At 38.9% G+C, this 10689-nt stretch overlaps 1 protein-coding gene across 1 annotated transcript; it reads right to left on the reverse strand.

Moving 5' to 3' along the window:
* Positions 1-673: 673 nt before the first annotated feature.
* LOC143599592 (methylsterol monooxygenase 1-1-like) lies at positions 674-10471 on the reverse strand. Its single transcript, XM_077077505.1, has 5 exons — positions 10104-10471; positions 2139-2461; positions 1878-2025; positions 905-937; positions 674-822 (listed from the first exon to the last, which is right to left on the reverse strand). The coding sequence occupies exons 1-5, from the start codon at positions 10431-10433 to the stop codon at positions 757-759; spliced, it is 900 nt and encodes a 299-aa protein (XP_076933620.1). The 5' UTR covers positions 10434-10471; the 3' UTR covers positions 674-756.
* Between the last annotated feature and the right edge of the window lie 218 nt (positions 10472-10689).

The raw sequence follows: 10689 nt of genomic DNA on the forward strand, positions 1-10689 counted from the left end.
GAGTTTGGATCAAATACAAATGAAATTAACATGCTAAACGTGAGAATCAAATAGAGTAATTATATATACAAGTAGAGTAATTATGTAATTGCATCATAGAGTAATTACGTAATTACCCTATGATGTAATTACATAATTACTCTACTTGTATATATAATTACTCTACTTGATTCTCATGTTTAGCACGTTAATTTCATTTGTACGTTAACTTTCCCCATATTATCATAACTATATATGTAATAATGTGTATGCACATTATATAAAAGAAGTTACATAAATAATATACTTGTTTAAACTCAATCAAATTTGGTATACTAAGCTCAAGCTCGTCTATCAAATAAGTTTTAATTTAAGCTCAAGCTCATTTAAGCTGGCTTAATTAGTGCCTTTAACAAGCCGGTCTCACGTAACACACTAGAATTGTTCATACCCATATCATCAAAAACATATAGACCGTCAACCGAGTTCGTACCATATTACGTGGTGTATGTTGAGAGAAAAAAAACTATTTAGAACGATCAAATTGATTGTTATTACAAGATAAAATATATTTGTTAGATGTGTTTATTATTTGTAAAGATAAATATATTGATACTTGGGAACAAAATTAGCTGATGTAATAATACTAGAGTATCGCGTATATGATCACAATCAACATCAAATCTAACCTAAACTCAGAATACAAGATAATACCATAATAGTGTGGTCACACTAGAAAAAAAAATGCATACCCGACTGCGCTCTTAGTCTTCATGATCACTCCGATTTGATATCCCGCCCGGGAGCATTTGATCCACCGTTGCTTTTTAAGTCGCCTTTTAACTATATAGGAATTCGGTTCAGTATGCATTTTAATATTATGATTAACAATAAATACATATCAAATGTAAAAGTGTGTGATTACCTGTTGCAGTAGTCTCTTTTGGTACCTATAGCCCTGGTTGGATTAGAAAACAAGCATATTATTATGTCAATATCAAAAGGCAAACAAAACAAAAGGCTTAAAACTTAGGGTAAAGTTAAAATGCAAATGGAGACAAAAATGAAACGTGCAAGAAGGATTTGTGGTCACACAAAAACCCCTCAAAAAAATAAAAATAAAATTATAACTCAATATATAAATAAAAAACAAAAAAATTTAAAAACCAAAATGTTTCCCCTGCCATTCCCGTTCCCAAAACAAAACAAAAAAAACGATGAAAAGACAATGCCGAAAATGAACAAACACAATGATAAACAAAAAAAAGACACAATAGCTCGCAAAATATAACACGATGCCGAACAAAATATGACACAATGCCGAATAATATAACACAATATCAAGAAAAAAAGACAATGCCAAGAAAAAATGGCACAATCAATGACAAAAATAAACACAAAACGCAATGATAAACAAAAAGACACAATGATCTTTTTCACTCAACATTGTGTCTTATTTTTTTGAGAACGAGGAAGACGGTGGAAACATTTTCGTGTTTTTACGTTTTTCGTTTTTGTATTAAAATTTGAGTTATGATTTTTTAAATTAATTTTTCACTATTTTTTTAGGGTTTTTTTTGTGGCTACAAATCCTTCTCATCCTTCTAATTTTTGTCCCCCTTTGTAGAATAACTTGACCCTAAAACTTATATACTGTATATATGTAATTATGTAAAATAAATAGGGTTTCAATCTCTTTAGAACTTCAAAAAAACTCCAGAGCTTCGAGAACTCCTAACGACCAATCATTTTATTTATTTAAATGACAAAGCTACCCTCAAATAATATTAAATATATAAAATATATTAAACAAATAAATAAAACGATTGGTTTTAGTAAATTATTTGGAAATTCGAGAGTGATTGCGTCGTATACTAGTATGTGTGTGTGTATTTTACCTTGTCTGTACCATATATGTAGTCACAATAGGTGAAGACAGATGCAAAGTTGCTTTGACTTTGACCTCCGACATAATGGTGATAGTCATGGTAATCAGCGCCACCATAAAACGGGATGTATTTTGTTAATGTCCACGGAAAATCATACCTGTCACGATACAAAATTCCAACGTTGATTTACCGTCTCATTATCATTATTCTTTTGTTTAGAGGTCAACCGTCAACGTGTAAGATATAAGCATACTCAACTAGTTAACTTACCCACTGTGAGTCTCAATGGCCTCAATCTGCCTCAATGCAACCCACAACCAGAATGTAATCATGTGGCCCGGGACAATTGCGGGGCCTAGAAAAGTTGGAATCCCGAGGATCAGTACCTCTGCCCAATGCGCATACGGGGCTGCAAATCCTATTGGTGATGTGTATTCATGATGAACCTTATGGATATTATCATAGCCCCATTTGGAATGGAGAAATCTATGGATCCAATAATTAGTATAGTCTTCGATAAGAAAGTAGACAACCAGTTGTGACGTAATCTCCATTAATGACGGTAAAGGCAAGCTTGTTCTCACACCAATCATCTACAAATGACAAAGTAATGAAGTATATCACATAAATTAATTTTAAAATACTACTATAATAATCCTGTTATTTGTAACATTAGACAGCAAACGAAATCATATAATCACTTCATTGCCCTTTTATTTTCTTTGTCCGATTTGTATCAATTTATTACATTTGATCTTGATGACGATCGAGAGATCAAATCACTAATCTGATCTGTCATCAGTAACAAACACAGATTAACAAAACTCCGAAACATCATCATCTCTATTTTCATGAATAACAAAAACAAAATTGAAGCTGAACTTAATTAACGAATCTCATTACTGTGCAAATTTGCAATAACAAATCTGATCTCTCATCAATCATCGGTAACAATCAAAGATCAACAGAATTGAGAAACATCAACATTTCTTTTTGCATCAAAAACCGAAACAAAATTGAGCCCGAGCTAAATCGAACAAGTGCAAACGTGCTGATACGACCCGCCCCGGCCCATCAGTCAATCAAGCCCAGCTGAACTCTAATCTCAATGAAAGGCCCAAGCGAGAAATCAAGAAGCCCATTCGATTGGCAGATTGAGCTGCACGTTTCCACTTTTGCGTTTGTTATTTTATTTCCCACGTTTGAACTAGTTTTTAGCATCTTTTAGTTAATGCATGTAGATAGAGGTGCATGTTATCCTTGAAATAAGGGATGTGGGTTATGAGCCTTTGTCTCCTGCATGTTTAAATTGTTGCATTTTGCATTTGGAAATATATGAGAAAATTGTCCCAAAATTCCTTGTTCCCTCTATTTCTCTTGGAGTGTTTGCCTACTAGAAAAGGCTATATCATCTTGGTGCTTTCATTCACGTCTCGACCTTCCGCCATGCCTCCACGCAAAGACATCTCTACCTCCGACGACCTCCCACCGTCCGTCACCGACCAACTCGCTCAATTGATTGCCGTCACCACCGACCAATTCGCCGCCCTGATTCAAGCCACCCAAAACCTTACTACTAAAATCGATGCCCAATCCGCCACCACTGCTCGCCTCGTTAACCACATCACCGAACTCTCCGATTCCATTAAAACCGACACCATCTTCAACGAACACCCGCGCTCACCACCCAATCGTCAAGAACCACCACACAACAACCTTAACCGCCATCTGCGTCAACCAAAAATCACCCTTCCTATGTTCGATGGCTCCAACCCCCTTGGGTGGATTTTCCAAGCTGACAATTTTTTTACATATTACAACGTTCCGCCCGGGGAGCGTATTTCCTTAACCGCATTCCATTTCATCGGTGACACCCTTTCGTGGTACCAACATCTTGCTAATAACGACCTTTTAGGTACGTGGACGGATTTTAAACGCGAAGTTGAACTCCGTTTTGGTCCTTCGACCTATGAGAACCACGAAGCTACCCTCTTTTAACTTTAGCATACCGGTTCTGTTGTCGAATACCAAACAGAATTCGAGCGGATTAGTAACCTAATAACCGGTTTATCCCCACACACCCTCCTAAATTGCTTTATCTCAGGCCTTAAACCGGACATAAGAGCGGAACTCGCAATCCTTAAACCCACCACATTGCATGATGCATGTGGACTTGCCAGACTTTTGGAGGACAAATTACACTTACAACCTTATAAACCTAAAACCTTTTACCCGTATAAAACTCCTCAACCATTGACCACTTTTTCCACCACGCCTACTTTACCGATTTCCCAGCCCACAAATAGACTAACTTCAGCCGATAAGCCTTCCTCATCATCTAATCGTCCACTTTTACCTACACCACCAAAGCCACTTCCATTCACCAAATTATCACCGGAAGCGATTCAACAACGTCGCAAAGAAGGCTTGTGTTTTCGATGCCCGGAAAAATTTTTTCCTGGTCATAAATGTTCTCCACCACAATTTCTTCTAATTGTGGACAACGATGATCCTAGCATGCAAGAATCACCAATGTTAAACCCAAGCGACAACCTTTACCACCTGAATGCATGTCCTTATCCGACGCGGCATTCTTCGGTATGTCGTCCCTCCAAACCCTCCGCATTATGGGTTACATTCATGGCAAACCAGTACCCGTTTTGATTGATTGCGGCAACACACACAACATTATACAACCACGCATCGCCTCCAGCCTTCATCTTTTCACTAAACCACTTAACCCCTTCGCTGTTATGGTCAGTAATGGCCAATTCATTCATTGCGAAGGGCACTGCCCCGATGTTCCATTGCAACTACAAAAGGCTACCTTTCAAATTCCATTCTTCATTTTTCCGGTCCAAGGCGCTGATGTTGTTTTGGGTATATCTTGGTTGGCACATTAGGACCAATTACTGCCGACTTTTCTGTCCCCGAAATATCATTTACTGCCAACGAAGTTACCACAACACTCCGCGGTGACCCACTTAGCCAACCGGTTTCCCCAAGCTCTCTTTCAACTCTTATACGTCATGGGTCAATAGCATCACTCCATGCTTTAATCATGGACTCATTAACACCCACCCAACCACCAACAGACCCTCACATTACCAATCTCTTACAAACCTTCCATACACTATTTGTGACACCCCATTCATTGCCTCCAAACAGACCTCATGATCACCATATACCCTTGCTCAATGATAATCAACCCGTTAACGTAAAACCTTACCGCTACCCTCATTTTCAGAAGCAAATTATGACCCAGTTGATTTCCGAGATGCTAAAAGATGGTATTATCCGCCCTAGCCAAAGTCCGTTCTCATTACCGGTTTTATTGGCAAAAAAAAAAGACGGTACATGGCGTTTTTGCGTAGATTATCGTGCCCTAAATGCCGCAACAATACGAGATCGGTTTCCTATCCCTACCATTGATGAGTTGCTCGACGAGTTACACGGTGCTACCGTTTTCTCCAAAATCGATCTCCGTTCGGGATATCACCAAATACGTGTGGCCGAACAAGATACTCATAAGACCGCGTTTCGCACAACCGATGGCCATTATGAGTTCCTCGTTATGCCTTTCGGTCTTACGAATGCTCCATCCACGTTCCAATCCGCCATGAATGATTTATTCAGGTCAGCCTTACGGCGTTTCGTGTTGGTATTTTTCGATGATATCCTAATTTACAGTGCCACAAAAGAAGACCATTACTCACACTTAAAGTTCGTTTTTGAAACTTTATCCCAGAACCATTTTTTTGCTAAAGCCTCCAAATGTGTTTTCGCGGTTCCCGAAATTTCTTTTCTGGGCCATCGAATTTCTTGTGTGGGAGTTGCTCCTGAACAAGACAAAATAGAGGCTATACAACAGTGGCCTACTCCAAGTTCTTTCACCACCTTACGTGCCTTTCTGGGACTTACCGGCTACTACCGACGCTTTGTACCTCACTTTGCCAAAATAGCCACCCCTTTAACCGACATTCTCAAACAAAAAGAATTCTCTTGGTCGGATATTGCCAACACAGCCTTTATCACCCTCAAAGAACACATGCAAGAGCTTATCACATTAGCCTTACCGGATTTCACCCAACCTTTTGACCTTACCACAGATGCATCCGGCCAAGCCATTGGAGCCGTACTATCCCAACACAATCGGCCCATCGCATTTTTTTCAAAAAAATTATGCCCTGCTATGCAAGCACATTCCACATATACAAAAGAGTTGTATGCCATCACCGAATCGGTCCGTAAATGGCGTCAATACCTCCTTGGGCGGCGTTTCCATATCTATACCAACCACCATAGCCTCAAACACTTACTAACCCAAACCATCCAAACACCGGAACAACAAAAATGGGTCACCAAGCTCATCGGTTACGACTTTGAAATTCACTTCAAACCCGGAAAGGAAAATACCGTAGCCGATGCCTTAAGCAGAATTAACATTCCATCCATGTTGGCTTTATCTCATCCAACGGCTCCTTGGTTGGATGAAATAAAGGATTGCTTAAAAGATAATCAACTTGGTCAACAGTTAGTGGAGCAAATAACATCAGACCCCATGGCATTTTTTCACCACATGTATCGAGATGGGTTAGTATACTTGAAGGGTAAGATTATGGTTCCACCGATCACTACATTGAGAAAGAGATTACTACAAGAATTCCATTCATCATTTTTAGGGGGGCATTCCGGGATACACGCCACATTCAAAAGGATCTCAGCCTCTTTTACGTGGTTAAGCCTAAAGAAAGATGTCACCAATCTCGTCAAAGAATGTGCTACATGTCAAGCTATTAAGGTACCAACCCATCGACCATATGGACTGCTACAACCTTTACCCATCCCAAATTCAACATGGCAAGATCTTTCCATAGATTTCATTACAAATTTGCCATGTTCAAAAGGCAAAACAACGGTTTGGGTAATTGTGGATCGTTTATCCAAATTTGCTCACTTCATTGCTTTACCGGCCCACTACACAGCCATCTCCTTAGCCACCATATTTATGCGGGAAATTTATCGTCTCCATGGACTGCCAAACACCATTGTTTCGGATCGAGACCCAACGTTCCTTAGCCGTTTTTGGAAGGAACTCTTCAAACAAATGGGTACCAAACTTCTCCACTCCAGTGCCTATCACCCGCAGACCGACGGCCAAACCGAAGTTGTGAATCGTTGTTTGGAGAATTATCTTCGAGCATTCGTTTTTGATAAGCCCTCCACTTGGGAAAGGTACTTGTTTCTCGCTGAAGTTTCTTATAACACAAGCTACCATTCTGCCATTAATATGACACCCTTCAAGGCTCTTTACGGTCGTGAGGCAACAACAATTCACGACTACATACCGGGTTCCACCAACAATGCCTCCATTGACACGTCCCTCCTGGACCACCAACAAACTTTGAACAACTTGAAAGTATCGCTAGAACAAGCTCGAGCTCGCATAACGAAACAGGCTAATAAAAAGAGAATGGAGAAAGAGTTCGAAATGGGCAACTGGGTTTACTTAAAACTTCAGCAGTACCGCCAAAAATCGGTCCAAAATCGCAAGAATCAAAAGCTCTCAAGACGTTTTTTCGGCCTACACAAAATACTAGAACGCATAGGCAAAGTCGCTTACAAGTTGGAATTACCACCAGCCTCAAAGATTCACCCTATTTTTCATGTTTCCCTGTTAAAAGAAAGTCATGGAAACGTTCCACAGTCCCCAGGCACTCTTGATCCTTTTGTGGGTGAAGACAATGGCGATAGGCTACCGGAGGTGATACTTGACAGACGCCACGGACCTGAGAACCAATAGCAGCTGCTCATTAAATGGGAAAAACGGCCTCTAGAAGAAGCAACTTGGGAAGACAAAGGAGACATTCAAGAACAATTTCCTTGTTTTCCAGACATTGAGAACAATGTCGTTTGTCCAGGGGAGGATGATGATACGACCCACCCCGGCCCATCAGTCAATCAAGCCCAGCTGAACTCTAATCTCAATGAAAGGCCCAAGCGAGAAATCAAGAAGCCCATTCGATTGGCAGATTGAGCTGCACGTTTCCACTTTTGCGTTTGTTATTTTATTTCCCACGTTTGAACTAGTTTTTAGCATCTTTTAGTTAATGCATGTAGATAGTGGTGCATGTTATCCTTGAAATAAGGGACGTGGGTTATGAGCCTTTGTCTCCTACATGTTTAAATTGTTGCATTTTGCATTTGGAAATATATGAGAAAATTGTCCCAAAATTCCTTGTTCCCTCTATTTCTCTTGGAGTGTTTGCCTACTAGAAAAGGCTATATCACGTGCACTCACAAATCTGATCTCTCATCATAGCAATTATAGATCAACAAAATTACATCCAAACTTAATTAACTAATCTCATTACTACTCAAATCAGTAACATCCACATATCAACAAAATTGACAAACATCATCATCTTCTTCTCATTCTTCGTTAATAATAAAAAAAAAAAAGTAAATCAACTAATCTCGGTATTCGCAAATTTAAATCATTAAGGTAGTCTCTTACTTGTTGCCATTAAGAGGCTACCTCTAAATACTTCATAGCATGTTAATGATCATTAAAAGGTAACCTTAAGTCTGAATGAACCAATCAGACTTAAGGTTACCTTTATTCTTAATGATCATCAAGATGCTACCTCTTAATGGTTCATAGCCACCTCATAATGGTCATTAAGAGGTAACCTTAAGTCTGAATGAACTAATCAGGCTTAAGGTTACCTCTCTTTTTAATGACCATTAAGATGTTATCTCTTAATAGTTCATAGCCTCCTCTTAATGGCCATTAAAAAGTAACCTTAAGTCCGAATGAACCAATCAGACTTAAGGTTACATCTTTTTTTAATGACCGTTAAGATGCTACCTCTTAATGGTTCATAGCCTCCTCTTAATGGTCATTAAGAGGTAACCTTAAGTCTAATTGAACTAATCAAACTTAAGGTTACCTCTCATATTAATGACCATTAAGATGCTACCTCTTAATGGTTCATAGCATCTTAATGGTCATTAACAAGAGAGGTAACCTTAAATCTGAATGAACCAGTCAGACTTAAGGTTACCTCTCTTTTTAATGATTAGGAGGCTACCTCTTAATGGTTTATAGCCTCCTCTTAATGGTCGGTCATTAAGAGGTAGCCTTAAGTCTGAATGAACTGCTCAGACTTAAGGTTACCTCTCTTGTTAATGGCCATTCAGACTTAAGGTTCATAGCCTCCTCTGATTAGTTCATTCAGACTTAAGGTTACCTCTCCTATTAATGACCATTAAGACTTAATGCTACCTCCTAATGGTTCATAGCCTCCTCTAATGGTCATGAAGAAGTACCCTTAAGTATGAATAGTCTGAATGAACTACTCAGACTTAAGGTTACCTCTCTTGTTAATGGTCATTAAGAGACTACCTCTAAATACTCCATAGCCTGTTAATGGTCATTACGAGGTAACCTTAAATCTGAATAAACCAACCAACCAATCAGACTTAAGCTTACCTCTCTTCTTAATGAACATTAAGATGATACTACCTTCTAATGGTTCATAGTCTCTTAATAATCATTAAAAGGTAACCTTAAGTCTAAATGAACCAATTAGACTTAAGGTTACCTCTTCAATTAGTGACCATTAAAATGCTACCTCTTAATGGGGCTCATAGCCTCTTCTATTAATGACCATGGTTCATAGCCATTAAATAGCCTGTTAATGGTCTTTAAGTGGTAACCTTAAGTATGAATAAACCAATCAGACTTAAGGTTACTTTATTATTACTTAAGGTCTAAGCAGTTAGTGCGGAAAAATATCGGATATCGGTCAAGGACCGATAATCTGAGATATCAGTTATCGCAGTGAGATATCGATGGGATATCGGTGATTTTAATATCATGTAAAATTCATATATATAGCAATTTAACACTAATAATTCAGTATAGTCTCCTAGCATTAACAAATTAACCTTTTTGCAAATTGCAAAACACTAACAATCGTAGCAAGTAAGAATTGATTAAGACTTAAAACAATAACATTGACTTAAAACACTGATATTTTCAGTTAAATATCGGTCAATATCATTGATATAATCGGTACTGATATTCTAAACCGATATTCTGACTTATATATCGCCAAGGGACCGATAAGCTATACATCACTAATATATCGGTACTGCATAGCTTAAGGTTACTTTATTATTATTAATGACCATTAAGAGGCTACCAAGCATCCCTAAAACTACACTTACTCGAATCGAAGGATACGAGACGAGCTGCAACGGTCCGACTACAAGCACGAACATGCGCATCACATCCGCGTAGCATTTGAAATGATCACGCAACGAGAACTTAACCTTCGGCTGAATTTTGTACGCAGACATGTAATCACGAAACACGAGCTCCGTAACGACGTATGACAGAGGAACAACGGAGAAAATAATAAAGAGGAAGAGAATGTTGTGGCAGTAGACGAAGTAATCGGACTTGTTTCTGGTGTAATCGAACCACAGGGCTTCGGTGGCGGTTAGAGATCGGTTGAGGGCGGTTGAGGCGTCGTGGATGGAGGCGTAGGGCAACATTTGGGTTTGGATTTGGATTTGGGGATCGGTGGCGATGAAAGTGAGGAGTGTGAGTGTGAGTGTGAGTGTGAGTGTGAGTAGGATTTGTTTGTTTTGTTTTGGTTAAAATAATGGGGGGAAATGAAATGAGGAAGGGAAAAGGAATATTTGTTTGGGAGGGTGACGAGGGGTAGCTTAGAAAAGCGAAAACAAAGTTACGGCTTTAGGTCCACATTTAATTAAGGCATTTAAGTTAAAAAAAATATTATATATAGAT

Source organism: Bidens hawaiensis, unplaced genomic scaffold (assembly GCF_021521415.1).
Source record: "Bidens hawaiensis isolate Kalapana, Puna unplaced genomic scaffold, B.hawaiensis_p1.1 tig00052408_1, whole genome shotgun sequence".
Classification (NCBI taxonomy): Eukaryota; Viridiplantae; Streptophyta; class Magnoliopsida; order Asterales; family Asteraceae; genus Bidens; species Bidens hawaiensis.

What these genes read in the sequence shown, in the direction of transcription:
- LOC143599592 (XM_077077505.1), bottom strand. Translation starts at nt 10,433, where the DNA reads ATGTTGCCCTACGCCTCCATCCACGACGCCTCAACCGCCCTCAACCGA. An exon ending in TCTCGTATCCTTCGATTCGA is followed by an intron (nt 2,462 to 10,103) that starts GTAAGTGTAGTT and finishes TGTCATTTGTAG; the next exon opens with ATGATTGGTGTGAGAACAAG. An exon ending in ACATATATGGTACAGACAAG is followed by an intron (nt 938 to 1,877) that starts GTAAAATACACA and finishes TAATCCAACCAG; the next exon opens with GGCTATAGGTACCAAAAGAG.